Source organism: Vombatus ursinus, unplaced genomic scaffold, assembly GCF_900497805.2.
Source record: "Vombatus ursinus unplaced genomic scaffold, bare-nosed wombat genome assembly UNPS02000749.1, whole genome shotgun sequence".
In the NCBI taxonomy this organism is placed as follows: domain Eukaryota; kingdom Metazoa; phylum Chordata; class Mammalia; order Diprotodontia; family Vombatidae; genus Vombatus; species Vombatus ursinus.
Window position 1 is genome coordinate 18,130,675 of NW_020940527.1, and position 20,224 is coordinate 18,150,898.

A 20,224-nucleotide genomic window follows, 5' to 3' on the forward strand; every position below is an offset into this window, starting at 1 on the left:
AAATGTCTGAGGCAGGAGTCAAGTTTCTTGACTCTAGTTCTAATTCTCTCCACTGTATCACTTTGCTGCTTGCTGTGTGACTTTAGAAAATTCCAATCCATTCTAAAGTGAAAAGGAGACTGATAATAGGATCAGACACCATTGCCAACTCCTCTTGGTCCTAGATCGCCAATCCACTACCAGAACAGTTCCCTTGACTACACACTTGCCCAAATGAAACTCCCTGAATGAAGGGGCCCTAGAAGCACCCCTAAAGCAGGAGAGTTGGAGTAAAAGCTGTGATAATCTAAGATCCCTTGTCCGGAGAGAAGGTTGGATTTAAAAAGAGGAACCTGTCTTGCTGAAAAGCTATTGGATGAAAAAACGTTGACCCAGGCAAAGATAAAATCAGAAGCAAGTGCCCTGGAGCTAGATTATTTCTGGCAAGGCCATTACTGTCCATTAGGGAAGGAGCTAATAGATGTGCTTAGAAAGACATAAAAGGCTCTACAAATAGTAGGAAGGATGCTGATGCTGGTGAGGATTAAAGCCTTGATATAGCCCTCCCCCTACATCATTATCCCATGGAGTTACCTTTTATTTGTTTGTTGTTAAGCCAAAGGGAGGCAGCGTGGTATAGTGGAAAGAGCGCTGGCCTTTGAGGTGTGGACCTGGGCGCTAGTCCCGGTCCCATCACTTTCCTGCTGTGTGACTTTCAATAATTGACTTTACAACTCTGGGCCTCATTTGCTTCATATGTAAAATGAAAGAACTGGAGTAGATGCTTTCTAAGGTTCAGATCACATCTCTGCTTACTGTGTAAGCCTGGGCAAATCACTTCACCTCCCTACATCTCAATTTCCTCCTCAATAAAATGAGAGGGCTGAACGAGATGGGGGTACCTTTCATGCAGAGATGTTGCTTGTCCCTTCCCAAATATATTGAATGTGTCCCTAGTTCAGCATTAGTATTAGTGCAGGTTACCGCTGTACGGTATTATCACAGGTCTGGATCTAATTGGTGTTGTTTGGTCATGTCTGACCCCATTTGAGATTTTCTTAGCAGAGATACTTGAGTGGTTTGGCATTTCCTTCTCCAGCTCATTTTACAGTTGAGGAAACTGAGGCAAACAGGGTGAAGTGACTTGCCCACGGTCACACAGCTAGTAAGTGTCTGAGGCTGGATTTGAACTCAGGTCTTCCTGACTCCAGAGCTAATACTCTATCCACTTCACTACCTAGCAGCCCTGGGCTCGTAGTTAGTCCCAATCGTGTTCAGTGCTTATCTCTCTTGACCCTCTTTGTGACAGGGAAAAGATAGTAGTCAGGTGGTAGGAAGCTGGGTGATATAGCAGACAGACCATGGGATTGGCTTTCAGAAGACCTGGGCTCTAGTCCTGGTTCCATCACCTTCTTGCTGTGTGACTTTCAACAACTGACTTTACAGCTCTGGGCCTCATTTTCCTTATGTGTAAAATGAAAGAACTGGAGTAGATGTTTTCTAAGGTTTGTCCCAGCTCTATGACCTCTATTGCATATGTATTTTAAAAGATGAAGTGCTATTGTTGGGGGGAATGGTTTCTAAAAATCATATGAAGAAAAAGAAATCTAATTTTTAAACACACATAAGAGGGTTCGGTCAAACTAATTTCACCTATTATAAACCCATGATCAAGAACCTTGACTGGACCCGTGCAGCTACTCAACAATCCAGTATGGATTGTTTGTTCTCACCTAGACTGAACAAAATATTCCACATGTGATCCAGCCAGGGCAGGGTAAAAAGAAATTATCTCACTAGCTCTAAAAACTAGGACTCTCTAATAGCAGACAAAAGTCACCTTGGATTCCTTGGCTGAGATATTAGATTAACTCATATTGAGCTTGCAGTCCACTAAAACCCCCAGATCATTATCAGATGCCCTAAGATCTAGCCACACCTCCCTCATAAGTATAAGGTCGCCTTTTTAAAAATGCAAGTGTAAGACTTTACATTTGTTCCTATCAAATAACATCTTGTTAGATTCGTCCCAAAATTCTAGACTGTCGAGATTTTTTTTAAACCCTGGTTTTGTCATCTGACATACTGGTTATCCCTCATATCTCTGGGCCACCATAAATCTGACAAGCATGCTATCTAGACCTTTATCCAAGTCACTGGTAAAATACATATATAGATAAAATGTGGATATAGATATAGATGAATACATAAATGTATATATGTAGTATGTATATTAGCACAGGGTCAAGGTCTAGTTCTAGATTTACATGTAGATAAATATATGTATATAATATATATACATATATATGTGTGTGTGTGTGTGTGTGTATGTGTGTGTGTGCACGTGTGTGTGTGTGTGTGTGTGTGTGTGTGTGTGTGTATTAGTACAGGGTCAAAGACAGCTTCCAAGGGAACTCCACCAAAGAACTCATCCCAAGTTGGCATCACACTATTACTAACTGCTCTTTAGGTTTACTAAGCCATTTCCAAATCTACCTAACTGTACTATTATCTAGCCTGCCTCTCTCAATTTTTTCCACAAGGAGAGCATGAGAGATTTTCAGGTGCCTTGGTAAAATAGAGGCAAACAAGGGTTTTATTTTTTCATTTTTCATGGCAAAGAGGGAAATAGAAAAGAAAATGAATGCCTGTTAATTGGGGAGGGAGGGGGAAGGAAAGTAAACATTTGAAGAATGTCCAGATAAACTCTACCTATAGCGTTCTCTTCATCTACCAATCTAATAGCCCATCCCAAAGAATGTCAGATTAATTTGACATGATCTTTCTTGATGAAGCATGATGGTTCTTTGTGATCATGGTTTCTTTTTCTAAATGATCACTAAACATCTCTTTGATACATTCTAGAATTTTGCCAGGAATCAAAGTCAAGCTCCTTGACCTCTAGTATGCAGACTCCATTCTCTTTCCTTTTTTGCTATGCAAGACTGTTTTTCTTTCTCCAGTCATGCAGCAACTTTCTTATTCTCCATACTCTGTCAAAGAGCCTTGCCACCAGAACAGCTAAGGGGCTTTAATGTAGGGTAGTCCTGAGAGGGCATCTTGAAAGTTCAAAGGTCACCAACTTAGAATGAATTTCAGGGGCTAGTTGGTTCCTCAGGAAAGACAGAATCCAAGTTACTCCTAAAGAAAAATTATAGAATAATAGAGGTAGAAGGAACATTAAGAGATGATCTAATGCCAGGGGTACTTAATTTTGAGGAATCATGTACTCCTTTGGCAATCTGATGCAATCTACAGACTCTTCAGAATAATGTTTTTAAATGCTGTACATAAAACAAAATACCTAAGACTACAAAGGAAACCAATTATATCAAAATACAGTTATCAAAAAAATTTTAAACAACTTCACAGAACCCCAGGTTAAGAACTCCTGGTTCTAATCCCATCAATGTAAAGGTGAGGTTGAATATCTAACTTGAGGTCATAGAATTAGTGGCACAGTCAGGACCACATGCCAGATCTCCTGACTCCCAAGCCAATGTTCTCTCCACAATTACACGTGAGATGCTCTGATTCTTTGAGAATGCCAGGAAAAGATTTTGTTGCCTCCATTAGTGACACCTTACTCTGCACTCATATCATTATATTTGCTATTTTCAATGCCAGGTCCTAAGGCTAGGATTTGTGAGTTCAGATGTACAGATAAAAAAACAATTGGTAATGTCAATGCCAGATAATTCCCTTTCATATTCTCAGCTTCAATTCTCCTGACTATTTCCATCCTCATTTCTGTTTCGCAGGCTCAAACAGAAGTTCTGTGTTTAACTCTAAAAGGGAGGTAGCATTTTGCTCCTTAGACCTAAGCTTACCTTAGACCTAATTTATCTTCTTGAAGGTAAGAACTAGTTTTCATTGTGTCTTTGTATCCCCCATGTTTAGCACAATGCCTTGTACATAGTAGATATTTAATAAATACTTGTTAGATTGGATCGGTTCAGACAAGTACTTTACCCCTGTCTATAGCCCAACCATTCTTAGATCACTTGGGGAAATCCTCTCCCTAAAGTCCTCTCCAAGGTTTCATCAAAAACAGTTTTCTCTCTCTCTCCCTCCCCCCAAACCGTCCTCAAGCCAGCATAGGACCTCCTTTCCCACTACAGTGTCACCAACAGCTAATAGATGTGAATGCTACAAGCTGAGTAGCCACTATGTTCAAGCAGTAAAATAAACCTTCCTTCCAGAAGCATGTCAAGAGACTAACTGACCATGAAGAATATATTAGGTTGACCATCACACATGAATATTTCCTGGTCTGACCCAAACCATTTAGGTGGCTATTTCTCTGTCACCCATTGATGGAGATATAAGACCATACTGAGGAAAGAATACAGAAATGAGAATGAGAATATCTGGGTTCCAGTCTTAACTCTGCTTAATCCTAGCCATGTTGACAAAGGACAAGTCAATTAACTTCCCTGAGGAGTAAGAGTGCCTGTTTTGGCTAATTATTCAGGGACTATGAAGATCAAAGGATTTAGGGTGGATGAAGGAGCCTTGTTCATTGAAAAGTACTATTCAAATAAAGAATCATTAACCTTAGCAGAAGGTTCAATGCCCTGCACAAAGTGGCTTTATTTGACACATAACAATAAAAAATGACTTCTTTGGGTTCCCCAGTTGTCTGATCATTTTCCTGGGTGTCACTCAAAGGCTCCGCCCTGACCGCCCTGGCTTCTGCCCCACACAGCACATTAGTCTCGTATAACTAACACAAGGTCCCTTCTCTGTGGGGTGCTCCTATCAATCATGGAGCTGCCATCAGTGAGCCACCAGTCCAGGTCACATGGAAATCATGAGCCTTGCAGCTGAGCTTAGAGGGTGGCTTAACTCATTGATATCAGGCTTACCAATGACAGCAAATGTAAGAGCTATTAGACTGAGAGATGTAATCAGCTGTTCTCCATCTCCAAGGCAGATGCAAGAAAAAATAAGCTTATAGTGTGACATGTTTGATTCGGGTTAGATGTCAGAGAGAATTTGTTTACATTGAAAATGCCCTTGTAAACAATGAAGAGGGTTACCAAGGGAGGCTATGGAATCCTCTTTTTTAAAAAGACAGATTCTGAAAGAAAACTAAATGTGAATCAGCTGTAAGGCCAGAGGGTAGACTTAACATCCTCCCAAGGTCCCCTCTAGGCTTAATATTCTCTAAGTCAAGAGTTAGTTTCTCATGAGATTTACCTAAACCTCTTGGAATCTGTTGGAACTTCAAAGATGATCTGCAAGGGAAAAAACACTCAGTGAGTATGACAAGCAGGCTTTGCGTGTGTGCATGTGCAAAAGGGTAAGACAGAAAGTGAAGAAAAGAGAAACGCCACAGTGTGTAAGTGTGCTTACATATGAGTTCATGAGAACCCTTGTGTGGATTTGAGGATAGGAGAGTGTGTAAACACCAGTGTGTGAACAAGAGTGTTTATGTAAGCCACCAGTGATCCCTGGAGCTTCTCTTAGCAGAAGTACTCATTGGCTGGGCCTTCTACCTTGGATAGCACATGTGAATCCATGCTAGAACGTGAGGAGAGTAGCCTGTCTCCCTCCTCAGGACTGTCCCTGGCCAAATCCTCCACTCCGTCCTCACTGGGGCCCAGTCTCTCAAATGTGACATATGAACTCTGGGTCTCCTCATTCTTCCTCAACCGGAATTTCTGGTAACGCCTCTTTAGAGATCCACAACAGACAAGTAAGGTCAGGGGCACAGCAATGACGGCGGCTATGCTAATCACCACAATGTTGATGAGTCTCTGGGTGCCTTCAGCATCAACCACCTCATCCGTGGAAAAGATGATACACTGTTCCTTCTTGGGGACCAGGCCACGCACGCAGACACAAGCTACATACTTGGTTTTTGGCATAAGACCCTCAATGGTGACTTTGGTTTTCCCAAGGTCTACATTGACCCTTCTCATATCCTTCTCTCCAAAGATGGCATACAGTACGCTGAACATGGTGTTGTTTCCAGCCTGGGGGGCTTTCCACACCAAGGTCACACTGTGGTAAGTGTCCCCTACCACCTTAACTGATCTCACCATTTGGGCTGGTTCCAGCTGATTCAATGGCTGGTCCTTGGCTCTATCAGCCTGCTCTTCTCCAAGGCTCCCCATGGAGAGTTCTCCCAGGGCATTCATGTGAAAATGTTGGAGAGCAGGATTCTTCTCATAGCTGGGGAGGGTAGGCCTGGCCACCGCAGAAGACAGACGGGAGGTAGTGGAGGCATATCTTGCCACTAACTCATTGTAAGCGGCAGCTTCTACTCCCTCAGCCTTCCCTGGCCATGGCCTAGTTGTGGGCCCTTGGGGCTCAGCAGTGGTCTGGGCCTCAGTGATGATGAGGGAGACAAATGCTTCAGTGGCCCCCAAAGAATTTTTGGCTTTGCAGACATACTCTCCAGAGTCACGGTGGGATACTTCGGGCAAGCCCAGAAGAGACCAGCTCATGCCATCACTGGAGGCTTCTTGATGCACTGAAAAACAAAAGAGACACACATAGGAAGCCCACAGAAAACTAAGGCAATCTGATCCTTGCTCATTCTGTAGGGGAATTCATTCAAGAGCAATCTGGATTACTGCTAGATGAGACCCATCCCTAAGTGGCATCAGCCTGATAGCCCTCAGTGATGTCATGTGTCATGAGATAGTGACCATGAAAAGCAGAAGGCCCAGCACAAACCTAAGGTATTATAGAGCTAGGCAGTCTAATGGAAAGAGCAATAGGAGTCAGAAGACTTGGGTTCTAGTCCCAGCTCCATCATTTGCTATCTAGGTGACCCTGGCCAAATTATTTAACCTCTCTGAGCCTAAGTTTCCTCATCAATAAACTCAGAACAGTAACACCAATCCCATCTACCTTGAAGAGCTATGAAGATCAAATGAGATAATGCATGTAAACTGAATAATAGTAGTACAGCATGTTATAAACTATCAAGTTATGCTAATGTAAAGAAAGGGTTTTTTATTATTGTTATTATAAAGTCAACCTTTTTTTTTATTCTTACCACTTACACTGTCTCAGAGCTATGCTTAACTAGATGTCACCATCTTGGACCCAACATCTGGGTCATAATTGTCAGAGCCAAATTTCACGGAATTCTTGGAACCTATATGACTCCTGGCAATACTGCCTCCAAACCCTTCCCAGGTACAAGAGGGTACATCTAGCATAAGGTTCCATTTCCCTAATTGGCAGACTTCATCCTTACTGAGGTTCAGCCCCCTAAGCCTGGCACTGCTCACCTTCCAAGGCTAGACATCTGAAAAGAGTCACCTGGCTATTGTAACTCACCTGTCCCATTAAGCTGATGCCCATCAGCTCTCCTCCAGCTGAGCTCTGGACTGGGTACCCCAGTGGCCCCACACCGCAGGAACACAGTGCTACCCAGAAGTGTCTTGACCTTGGCCACTGAAGTATAAACCTCAGGACGCTGGCACTTCCTGAGTTCCAGTTGGCTGAAGGCAACTCCAGCCAGGCTCCAAGGAGTAGAACACTTCAGCCTTGGATCAATGAAGGCCATATTTGGAGTTGGGAAGTTTAGGATCTGGACCATTTCATACAGGCTACAGTCACATACCCAGGGGTTGTCTTGCAGACCTGGAAAGAGAAAATGAAATAAGCATCCCATCTTCTTTCCACACTCATGATGCATTACCTCCTATCATCTTCATTCAACACACTCTTGAAAGGTAAGAGTCTCAAGGAGTCATAGTCACCTTTTCAAGACTCTGACTGAGCTCCAAGCATTGTAGTAGTAGTAGGAGGAGGAGGAGGAAGAAAAGGTGAAAGAGGAAAAGAAGGAGGAGGTATAGTAGTAGTAGTTGCTGTTGTTATTGTTGTAACCAATATTTATATAGAACTTTTTGAGAACTGAAAAAGACTTTATATATAGTATCCCATTTAAACTTCACAAAATTTGCTGTAAGTGCAATTGTTATGCCCATCTTACAGAGGAGAAATCGAAGGTTCAAAGAGGTTAACTGACTTTCTCGTGGCCACATAACTAATAAGTAGCAGATTTGGAACTCAGTCTTCCTGACTCCAAATATGATGCTCTATTCACTACACCTATGTGCCCTTTATTCTATAAGACACTCTTGACCCAAAGTGCACATGTACAGAATTTGCCCTTTTTAGTGTTTCTCCATCCCTAGGGTGGAACTAAACCATCCACATTCTTCCTCCCAAAAGAATATATTTGCCAAATGGCTTTCTGGGATTAGAGTTGGTTCCAGTCTATGGAACATATATAGATAGATAGATATGTGTATATATATATACACACACATATGCACACATATACTTATATACATATATGTTCTATATATTTTTATATGTAAATGTATAAAACATATAGACATGTACGTATGTGTAAATAATATAAATTCTATATAATTATATCACATGTGTATATATTATTATCATTATTATTATATAGAGTATCCCAAAAGTCATAGTGAAGTTTTAAGATTTATTAGTGCACACACACACACACACACACACCACCCTACCTTCAACCCATCAGCCCAATCTTTACAGCACAAACTTTTGTATCCGGAGGAAATCAAAATTAAAATGGACATTATAAGCAGACTTAAGAGGGAAAAGAATCATGATATGGCAACATGCTACCTAAAAAGTTCATGTGGAAGCAAGGATGGTGAGGTTGGGGGTGGGGGGAAGTAGTGGGTGTTAGAGGCTGATTTGACATGAATGAGCTTCAGAACTCATGTAACAATGACTGAAATAACCTCGGCCTACTTCCTTAGCAAGAGTTTCCCTGGGGCACTGCTCCTGTGCCAGCCAGGGATCTCACATATCACCTTGTCACCATTCCCCAGAAGTGACTCTTCATGCTAGGATGGAACCCAGAGACCATGGTTTTACAGACATCATGGCTAACCCACTGAGCTAACTAGCCCAAACACCACAACAAGAGGTGCCTAAAAAGAACTGATATTTTTCCTCAATGCTTTTGTGCTAAAAATTACTCAAGCAAGGGGAGAAAACTGTGGCAAAAATGCCTCAGTAGGAGGGGAGAGTGTTTTGCCTAGGGCCACACAGGTAATAAATAGCAGAGCTGGTCTTTAAACCAAGCCAGAGGGTGCAAACTAACATTCCAAAGTAAGGACTATGGATGAGAAAGGTCATATGACTACAGAATCATGGGTCTAGACGGGGCTGTTAAAGGAAGTTCAATGTTTCTTTCTGTTTGACATTTTCTTTCACAATGACATTTGTGCAAACTCTGATCCCAAACTACTCCAGGCTGCTCTATGTCTTCTATTGTGAAAAGTCATTGGATTCAGCAACATCTTCAGAAACGCAGCCCAACATTTCCTAACTCTTATGGTCAGCATCCGCAGGTCTGACTTCTAGGTCACGAGCTGGAACATCTGACCCTTTTCAACCTGTTCTATGACACTTCTTTCTTCCCTGGTGACTCTAGCCCAAATTGCGATCTCCTTCCAAATTCCTCCTACACAGATGACTCAAGCTCCTTCAATTAATTTAGAACTTAATCAAGAATAGCTTCTGTGAGACTCCATGTTCTCTAATTAGATTGAAGCTCTGTAAGAGGCATTGATTGCCCTATAATAGAAAGGTTACTAATTTTGGAGTAAGGGAACCCAGGTTCAAATACCAGCTATGCACAGGCAGTAAATATACCACTGGTGTGAGCAGGCCAGTTACTTCTGGGCCTCACTTCTGTCAAAATAAAAGAATCAGACTAAATCATCTCTGAAGACCCTTCTAATTCTAAGTCCCATGAGCCTACAAATGAGAGGGATACTTCTCAAGAGATAGTGTGATGTAATAAGAAAAATATCTCAAGGCAAAGGACCTAGGTTCCAGTCCTGACTATGCTAAATAGCTGTATGACTTTGGGCAAGTCACTTACCCAGCCTGGGTCTCAAGTTCTTCCTCTGAAAAGTGAAGAGTTTGGTCTAAATCAAGGGGTCTTAACCTGCAGTCTACGGACTTTTTTAAAAAAATTTTATTTTAATATAGCTATATTTCAGTATAACTGGTTTGCTTTGTAATATATGTATTTTATTTTATGCATTTAAAGGCATTTAGCTTCACCCAACTATCAAAGGGGTTTATGACATAAAATAAGGTTAAGAAGCCCAAGACTGGATGATCTCTAAGGCCTTTTCCTATGCTAAATTGTGTGAACAGGGATTGTTTTATGCTTTGCCTACATCCCCCAAAGTACCTGGTACAGAGAAAGATATGCAGTAGTAGGTGCTTAATACAGACATGTCAATTGACTAATTTAGAAAGAGCTAGCTGAATTCATTCTTTTGACAAGCATTTATCAAGGACCTACCAAGCACAGTGCTGTTCTCCTAGTTCTGTCCCTTTATGTGTTTGAGAATCCCTGAGTGTCTCTGAATGTTATTCTCAGGAATTGGGCTAGACAGCTTGACCTCTCTTACCCAGGATGATCTTGGAGTTATCACTGGGGGCATAAGGACCAGCCTGCAGATGAGACCAGGTGGTAAGAAGCTGCTGGGGAAGACGCATCAGCTGATTGCTGGAGAGGTCCAGGAAAGTGAGGTTCCTTACATAGCGGGCAGCCTCTGCGGACACAGCTGAGAGGCGGTTCCCATGCAGATCAAGCAGCCTTAGCTGTGGGGTATCCCCAAGAGCTCCCCAGGGGAAGGATACCAAGTGATTCCCAGGGAGGCGCAACTCTTGAAGCCTCCGCAGGCCCCGCAGCATGACAGAACTGAAACTGGTCATGGAATTATAGGGCAGCCACAGGTACTCCAGGCAAGTGAGCTGGTGGAGGGCATCCCCTGGCACTCTCCGGATGGACGTCTTCTCTATTCGGAGCTTGGAGGTGTCCAATGGGATCATCATGGGAGGGAGGGTCATCTCGGGGTCATTGCACACGACCACCCTGGGTCAGACATAAAACAGAAAAAGGACAAAATACTAAGATTTAGTGATGATTTCATGTCATCCTAGTTTCATATGCCATTGCCACTGGCTTCCAATGGCACAGCCAATACATTGTGCCAAGATTCATTTATTTTTCTCATAAAGAGTCTGTACAAAAGGTGTAAATAGTCTCAAACAGTCAATAAATTCCACAAATATTTATAAAGCACTTACCATTTGGTAAGCACCATGTAGGATTCAAAGAAAACAGTAAAGACCCTTCCCTCAAGGGGTAAATAGTCCCTCTAGAGTTAACAGAACCACAGAATCTGAGATAGGAAGGACATCTAAGGCCATCTATCTAGTCCAAATCTTACCTGTATAAGAATCCCTTCTCCAGCAACCTTCAACATCTTAACTTTATGATCTCCAGAGAAGGGGAAGTCACCATCTCCCAAGGGAGACCATTCTACTTTTGGACAGCTCCAAATGTTGGAAGTTCTTCCTATCATTAATCATAGGTGTGCCTCTCCACCATATCTGATCATTGTTTCCAGTTCAGCCCTTTGGGGTTGAACCAAATCCCTCTTCCGCACTGGAGCCTCCAAATACTTGAAGACAGTTTTTATGTCATCCTTATCTTCTCTTCTTCCACATAAACATTCCCATCTCCTTTGGCCAATCCTTTCATGGTATCCTGGTCACTCTCTTCTGGACACCATCCAGATTATCCATGCCCTCCCCAAAATATGTTGGCACAAAGCAGTTCGTGTGTAGTCTGACCTGGGCAAAGTACATCAAGACTTTCACCTCAACCCTTAAGAGCAAGATCTGGGTTGTATATAGGATATACACAGTAGATGCTTAATAAATTTTATTAAATGAAGTAAGGAATGAATATGTTCAAGATGTCTATGTGAAAGGCTGAATAATGGTTAAGATAACATTCAAAGAGCTGCCAACATGCTAAATGCCAAGTGAGTAGAACAGACAAGATGTGTTATAGGAATTCCAAAGAAAGAGAAATCACTGTGGGCTAAGGATCTTAAAGCTATCACTAGTCTCTGTGCTCTTTCTTTCTCTCTGAGGTCCTGTCCTAGCTCACAGCCATGTCACTTTTCAATCCTTTACATCTGTATAATACTCAAGATTCATTATGCCCATATAGACTTCCTCCTAGATTTTCATGTCTTGGTAGTAACCCCATGACATAAAATCATAAAATTTGACTTGGAGTAAGCAGACCTAGGTAAGGCTTTTCTGGGTCTTAATTCACTCCTCTGTAAAAAGAAGGGGTTGAACTCAGTGATTTCTGTTGACCACACTCCCTTCTCCTAGGTATACTCTCCACCCATGATATCCATGACACCTCTCTCTCTTGGCTCTCTTTCCATCTGTCTGACCACTCTTTCTTAGTCTCCTTGGATGGATCATCATTCTTCTCTCATCCACTAAGTGGGAGTGTCCCCCAAGTTTCTGTCCTGTGTTCCTTTCTCTACCTTCTCTCCCTCGACCATCTTATCATCTACAATGGATTTAATCATCATCTCTATGCAAATGACTCCTAGATCAATATATTCAGCTCTAAACTCTTTTTTCAACTCCAATCTCTCATTACCAATAGCCTCCCGAACATCTCTACCTAGATGCCCCTTAGTCGAACTCAGTATCTTTAAACTAATATTCCTAAAGCTAGGATCTGGCCATGTAACTCCCCTACTCAAAAATTATCTCTAGGTTATTCAAAACCCCATGTAAGCTGTCACTCACCTTCCTTTCCAGTCTTACTTTAAGTACCCTCAGGGGTGTGCTAGTAAATGTCTCTAACAACCAGCTCTTTGTAGGGAGGGGATAATATTCCCATGACACACTTTTAAGTTTAATCTTAATTAACATTTCCTCCACCATCTTCTTAAGTCTAGAAATCAATAAAACAAAAAACCAAACCATGATGTGTAGCATTTGCCAATTTCTAAGATATAGATGCTCACACTGAAAGTGTAATGATCATTTCTTGGAATCAGTTTGAGCTGGCTCCAGCACACCAATCCCTTTTATGTAGTCTCAGTTCCAATCAAATTGGCCTGTTAACTATTCTCCATGTACAACATCTTCTCCATCTTCTCCATGAGCACCTTTGCACAAAGTAGTTCCCTTCTGTCTAAAATGTTCTTTTTCCTTACTTCTCCCTCTCAGAATCCCATTTCCTTCAAAGCCTTTCCTGATATCATTAGCTATGAGTCTCTCTCTCTGAAACCATTTTCTACATACTTTGTGTTTACTTATCTGTGTCCAGATTGTAACTTCCCTACCACCCAGTAAACTACAAGCTCCTTGAGGACAAGGACTGTTTCATTTTTGTCTGTGTATTCTGTCTTCAGCATAGTGCCTTGCACGTAGTAGGTACTAAACATATGTTGGTTGGATTGAATTGCATTGAATTGAATCTGAGGAATTTTCCACATAGGAAATTCTGTAATCCTAAAATTCCATGAAGGAAATATTTCCCAGTCACACTCTCTTAAACACCAAATGATAGTGGGAAAAACATTAGAATCAGAGTCAGATTCAGTCCCAGCTCCTTCACCTCACTAATTATGTGACTGTGAGTAAATTACTTAGTAGCTTTCAGCCTCATTTCACTTATCTGTAAAATAAGAATTAAAAAATATTTGACATGGCTAGGACAGTTTAAGTGTTCTATGTAAATATGAATGATAAAGAGCAGCAGCTTCTTGGTCTTCTGAGGGCTCACACTTGTTCATTCTGACTAACCCTATGCAACAAATGAAATCAAAGGTTTCTTGTAAACACCCGGCTGAGTGCTTTTGCCTAGCCTTCTCCAGGCCATGTTGAGAAGACTCTCAACATCACAGCTACATTTTCCCTCCCTTCCTTTATTTTCCCTCCCTGGTAATTTCCAAGACTTTGAGGAGAGAGGATAATAGGGTTTCCTAGTCTTTCCAATAATTGCCTTAAAGCAAATTAGTTCCAAAGGGACACATTAGGTGTATAAACAATAGGAATTGCTATCATCAGAGCAGTAACTAACAATTTTGGATCCTTAGGGCAAGCAGCACTATGTGCCCATTCAAATCATCCCTGGAACATGGACCTCTGTGAAGAAGAGAGACCCCAGGATATTGGCACTCATCCTAGGACATCAAAAAGCTGCTTCTGGGGAGGCCACTATCTGGGAAAGAATAGGACAGGGTTGGGCCAACTGATAACTTCCTAATTGAGATAATAACCTTGCTAATTTGCTAACTAGTTTCTAGGCTAGTGAGGGAACAAAAGTACCATCAAACTGTAAATGAAGCATATTTTTAAAATTGCACAATCTTTTTTATTTAAATTGTTAGGCCATATTTTTGCACCTCTAAATTTCTGCACCCTGGGAGAAAGTACCAGGTGCCCCGATGGAATTATATCTCTAGGTTTCATAAACTCTTCCAGGAAGTTGCATTAAAGTAAAAGCTGTTACTCTGCCTTAATAAAGAAACTTCTCTCCCCTTGGGAACTTCCAGGGAGGGGAGGGAAGAACTACTCTGATTCTCTGCTGCAATCAATAAAGAATACCAAAGCATTTCTTATTTGCGATGTTCTAGCAAACATTTAGTCAAAAAGAAATGATTGCAGTTTAGTTTCATAGTGAAATGAGGGTATTAGCAAAATTGAGGCTGAGAAACAGAATGGTCCAAAAATGGAACAGGCTGCCTCCTGAAAGAGTGAGCTCGCAATCACTGGAAGCATTTAAGTAGAAGCTAGCTGGCCATCTGTTCAGAAAGCTACTGTACAGGAGATTACTTCGTGGACTGAATGGGTGAGAGACAGGAGAGATCACCTCAAATATACCTCCTGAATCTCAGCATCTAAGATTTCATTTGCTCCCTTTGCTTGAGGTGTTGACACGTGACAGACACTTATACTAAATACCATCTCAGGTTTCCAGACCATGTGAAATGTTCCTCCTAGGAGATTTCTCCCTGACTGCTTCAACTGTTCTCTCCAGAGACTGTATTTGTGGGACTGGTTGTGTGGAAATATGGAGAATTTTCCATGCAACCCAGGATGGCAGCTCTTCCATAAGCTAAGAATGCCTAGGGTGGGGAGGAAGGGGAAGGAGGGACTGTTACGCTAGGAAAGAGGAGGAAAAGATCCAGATGCTTTGCTATAGCCTAACCAGGGTCGCACTCTTGTTCAGGTCCAGGGTTCCCTTATAGCCTTGCTAACACAGATGGGAAAGGGAGGAAACAAGCATTCCTACTATATGCCAGGCACTGCGCTAAGTGCTTTACAAATAGTATCTCATTTGATCATCATGAAATTTGATTATCATGAAAGGCTTCCTAGACGTTAGGGTCTCCAATATGAAATCAAAGACTACAGGATATAGAGCTGTAAGGGACCTTAGAGATTTATCAGTCTAACCCCTCCATTTTATGAATGAGGCGCCTGAGACCCAAAGAGGTCACGCAATCTGCCCAAGGTCAAATGGGTGTGAAACAGCCTAAACTTGAACCACTTTAAATAACAGCCAAGAAAGGAGGTGTCCCTCTATTCTGTCCCTTCCCAGACACAGGGCCCCCATTGTGAGAACAGAAGGCAAGTTAGGTATTCGGGCAGTGCCTGAGTGTTCCACTTACCTGTTTTTGGTGCCATCGCTGAGGCTGTGTAGGCTACAGCTACATTGGGAGGGACAGGAGCCAAGCGCATGGGGAAGACCCCTGAGGGCCAGGCACCAGAGTACTCCCATGGCCACCCACATGGCTCCAGCCTCCCAGATTCAGGCCCGGGACAGAGGGGTCCCTAATGGATCTTCCCCAGGGTCGGTTCCATCCCTTGAGCTCACAGTCCTTTCGGCCCAGTTGACGCAGTTTCCCTTCCCCCTCCCTCTTCTCCGGCTGATGCCATCGGATAAAAGGATAGGCTGCGGATTAAGGAGAGGGACTGGAGCTATGTTCACGTGGGTGCTTATTGCTTCCTGGAATATCCCAAGTATGGGGGGGGGGCCCTCCTCCTAGCAAACAACTTCAAACAGAGATCCCCATAGAGATTTGAAGAACCTTAGTCTTGAGGGAGGCAAGTAGAAGGTGATGGGGACCATTGGATTCATGGGTCCCCAAGTAGGGAAACTTCATGGCATTGCAGGACTTAGATCTGGAAGGTACTTTTGAGATCATCCAATCCAACCCTTTCATTTTGCAAAATAATCATTCTGAGGCTTAGAAGGAGAAATGATTTGCCCACAAAAATGCAGGAGTGCCTTCCAGGGGTGGAAACCTATACAAGTGCACAGAGGCTGCAGGCCAAGTTCAGGCAACAGCTACCAGTCCAGTTTGGCTGAAGCATAGATGAAAAGAAATACTCTTAGATAAGGTGGGAATCAGGTTGGAGCCACATGGTAGATCAAACCAAGAAGTTTACATTTTATCCTGGAGGCAACAGGGAATCACTAAAAGTTTTTGAATAGGGCAGTGACATTTCATCGTTTGATTCAACGAAAAAAATTTCATTAAGTATCTAGTAGATACAGGGTTTTGTACTATGTACTAGGGATACTAAAAAAAAAAAAAAAACATTTTTAAACGAGATGTAACCTGGGTTTCCTGCCAATCCTGGAACATTTTGGCTAAAATTCTCCTAAGTGGTTGAGAGAATGTTGAAGCAACATTATAGTGAGGGGTGGAATTAACATGAGAGTTTTGAAGAGAAAAGACATTCTGAGAAATAGAGAGAAAGACAGAAAGGCAGACAGACACATATATGGTTCTAGACTCTCTTTAGAACTGACTTCAGGGAGGTGAAAGAGAAAAACTGTCTTTCAAACACATAGAGGAAACCAAGTCTTCAATATGTGCCTGATTTCTATATTGTCTCCCTAGAGATTTTGGGAAATTTCCCTTTGGGTGAGGTTGGGGCTTCCGTTGAAAGAATAAAGAAAATCTCTCCTCTCCAAAGCCCATACCAACTCTTCCCCTTGCAGTCATACAGGGAGACTTCAGTATTCTTTCCAGCAACCAGGAGAATTTCATGCAAAATGCTCTAGGCTTGACTGGAAATCCAAGTTTCAGACACCTTCTCTGCCCTCAAGAACTTATAATTTGTACATCAAGAAACATTTAATAAGCACTTAATATGTACAAGGCACTGTGTGAGGTGCAGGGAATACAAGGATGACACCTACACACAATCTTAGTCCTCGAATAGCTCACTCTCCAGTAGGGATCCCTCTTTGCAAGAAGTAAGGAAAGGAACTCTTAGTCCAATGCTTGTCAGAGCCCTGGCTCTTCATCCAGCCAACTCTAGGTACCATCTTTGCTTTAGAGGAGAAAGCCACTAAAAGAGTGACTAGTTTCCTATATTACATAGCTGTTATGGGCTGTCCTCCTTGAGAACAGGAACTGTTTTTTGCCTTTCTTTGTATCCCCAGGACTTAGTATAGTTCCTGGCACATGGTAGGTTCTTAATAAATGCTTGCTGACTTGACTTCTTGGGTTGATCTTCCTGATAACACCAGTGCCAGCCCTCCATAGGGTCTCTCCACTTACTGATTGCCACAATACCTAGAACATCTAGAGAAAGTGTCTTACGGCATCTACATTCCAACCATTCGCCTCGTCCTGATTGATAAAGATGGCTTCATTTAGATAGCAAATCTCTCAACCAGAATCAGTGAGATTTATACCTAGACTTCTCAACCTGGGAGAGTACAAACCTTAAAACAAGTGCACATTCCACTGAATTTACAAGTTCTCAGGAACTTTCCTTCTAATAGAAGATAATGGAAATGCTTTCATATGATAAGAATGAAAGTCAAAGAAACTCACTTTATGGCCTTTGGCTTCCAAAACTGAATCTTTTGGTTTACAAAGTAAGAAAAAAGAAATGAATGAAATAGATTTGGTCAGGCACTCAGTGGGGGATTATTCAATAAGGACCTAGCTACAGAGACTAAGTGACTCTCAAGTATCTAAGGACCAGAAATATTGGTGGAAACAAAGACTGATCTTCCCCTCCCAGGCCAGATTATTTTCCCTTTTCCTAGCCCAGGGATACCTATGATGGGCCAGTGGGAACCAGAATGGCAACTCCCTCCATTGCCCCCATCTCACCCTGATCCTGGATATTCTCACCACAAGTACTTTGAATGAAGGAAGGACTGCCCACTGAGGGCCTAGATGGAGGGGTAAAAGAAGGGGTGTGGGGAGAACAGGAAAAGGGATGGGAGAGGATTTGAAAAGGGTAAGGGAGGGGACAAAGGAGTGAAAGGGGAGAGGCAGAGTGGGATCTGGACCTTCTACAAACACAACACTCAAGGCTAGAAGGAAAATGGCAGAGAAACCTCCAAATAAATTGTATTTTCTGTAAAGTGAAATGAGAGATAAAAGCGAGATCATATGCAAGGTCAGATTAGGTTCTGGAAACCACCATGGGTGTTTCCAACTCAGAGCCACTTTGGTGAATTCATTCAAAATCTGTACTAGGCAATAGCTTTATTTTACAGTTTAATCTCAATATCAAATAACTTCAATACTAAAGATTATTTCATTTTTTGTCTACTTTTCTCAAATTCCTTCTCTTCAATCTTATATTTGTCATAATATCATTCAATTTAAATTTTATATCATGGTTATATTTTTAACCCAGTTTTTTCTTTTCAGCCCTACATGCCTCTATGTTTCTTTTTTATTTTTTTTTTTCAGAGTGGAGCTTGTTTGTTTTTTTTAGTCTGGGTCTCCTTATCTCACTCAAGCTGGTAAATGCAATGACCAAATGGCCTGATCCCCTTGTTGATCTCTTTCCGTCATATAACAGCTCTCCCTGACTTAGGCAGCCTGGTGGTTCCCATTTGCAAGGGCTCCCAAATAACCCATCAGCTTTAGCTGTACTGTGACTCAAAGACCCTGAAGAGATCCCTCATTCTCAGCCTCTCTAGGAGCAGGAACAAAATGCACTATCATTCCTGGACTCTATCTTCTTCAAATAAGAATAGAGCAATTTAAGTATCTTTTTTGGTTATATTTCAATCTTCCAATATGGTCTGAAATGGTAACCAACAAATCATAGAACAAAAAGCCTCTTTTTTTAAACATTGTAATGTTTTTAAACACTTTTTTTTGCCATAATGGGTTTGGGGGAGAAATGTTTTGTTTTTTTAAGGCATTACAAACTGGGAAGACCCTCCCTCAAAAATAAAAACAAACCTTGCTGCACCAGGCAAAAACAGATCTGCAAAGACAGATCAATGAAGCATCATCTCCCCAAAGAAAGACAATCTCTCTAGAGGCCGACAAAATAATGTCGCCACTTTAGGGACAGATCAAGAAAAATGCCTCCTCTTCAGGGACTGACCAACAAGAAGCATTCCTCAAATGACCAGTTCCTAATGCTGGGCTCCAAGCTCTCTTATTCTAATAAGTGCTGCTGGTGAGTGTACCTGGGAAGTCACTTCTCTCTTGACTTCAGTCTTCTCATCAGTCAAATCAGGGATTTGGCCTAGGTCAGAGGTTCTTAACCTAGGGTCTAGAAACTTGGTTCTTAGGTTGTTGGGGGTTTTTTTCAATATTTTTTAATATTTTGGTAACTGCATTTCAAATAATTAATTTCCTTTACAATTCTACATATTTTATGCATCATTTTGAGAGTGGGTCCATTGCTATTGTTGTTTGTCCTTCATTCTCAAAGAGGACCATCAGGGAGGTGATGCCACGACTTGCAAGTGAATTAGATTTAAGTGAGGAAGGGCTGTGCAAAGTCACCAGCTTTGCCTTCTCCTCTGCAGCCATCTGGTTCCAGTGGCAAGATACATATCAGGATTACTGGACATGGCCCCAGATGCAGTGGGACCTTGGCCTTTTTTAAGTTAAGGTCTTTTCCAGCTCTCAGTTTGACTGAGACAACACCCATTCAGTGATTAAGGCTAGGTAAGAAATGAGGCAAAGAATGGCCTCTTTTACCTAGTCAAAAAAAAAATCAGTCTGGGAGGGGAAGACCCCCAGGGTTTCTGGACAAACTAGAAGCAGCTGCTATTTACACTCCCTCTGAGTCATCAGGGCCCAAACAATGACCAAGTCAGACTTGGGCTGGGACCTAGTATTGGCCAAACAATGACAACCAGAGTGATTTGGGTTTAAGGGATGGTCCTCAAGAAAGAAATCTAGTTTGTAAACCCCAAGATGTCTTGCAAGGTTTCAGTGATCAAAATTTACATTCCTTTGGGCAGAGTACCAACAAGTAAGGGTGTAATACCCTATGTGAACAGAGTGAGATGAGGGAGGGAGAGAAGGAGGGAAAGGAGGAAGGAAGGAAGGAAGGAAGGAAGGAAGGAAGGAAGGAAGGAAGG

General features: G+C 42.0%; 1 protein-coding gene across 1 annotated transcript; it reads right to left on the bottom strand.

Annotated features, from left to right (window-relative positions):
* Window positions 1–5,447: 5,447 nt before the first annotated feature.
* On the bottom strand, window positions 5,448–15,646 carry LRIT1 (leucine rich repeat, Ig-like and transmembrane domains 1). The gene is made up of 4 exons (XM_027857568.1): window positions 15,525–15,646; window positions 10,431–10,897; window positions 7,279–7,584; window positions 5,448–6,460 (listed from the first exon to the last, which is right to left on the bottom strand). The coding sequence occupies exons 1-4, from the start codon at window positions 15,644–15,646 to the stop codon at window positions 5,448–5,450; spliced, it is 1,908 nt and encodes a 635-aa protein (XP_027713369.1).
* Between the last annotated feature and the right edge of the window lie 4,578 nt (window positions 15,647–20,224).

Bases quoted from the DNA above. Each gene is read 5' to 3' on its own strand.
- LRIT1 (XM_027857568.1), bottom strand. From the start codon at position 15,646: ATGTGGGTGGCCATGGGAGTACTCTGGTGCCTGGCCCTCAGGGGTCTT. The intron at 7,585-10,430 runs GTAAGAGAGGTC...TTCTCTTTCCAG, and splicing joins TAACTCCAAGATCATCCTGG to GTCTGCAAGACAACCCCTGG. The intron at 6,461-7,278 runs GTGAGTTACAAT...TTTGTTTTTCAG, and splicing joins GCATCAGCTTAATGGGACAG to TGCATCAAGAAGCCTCCAGT.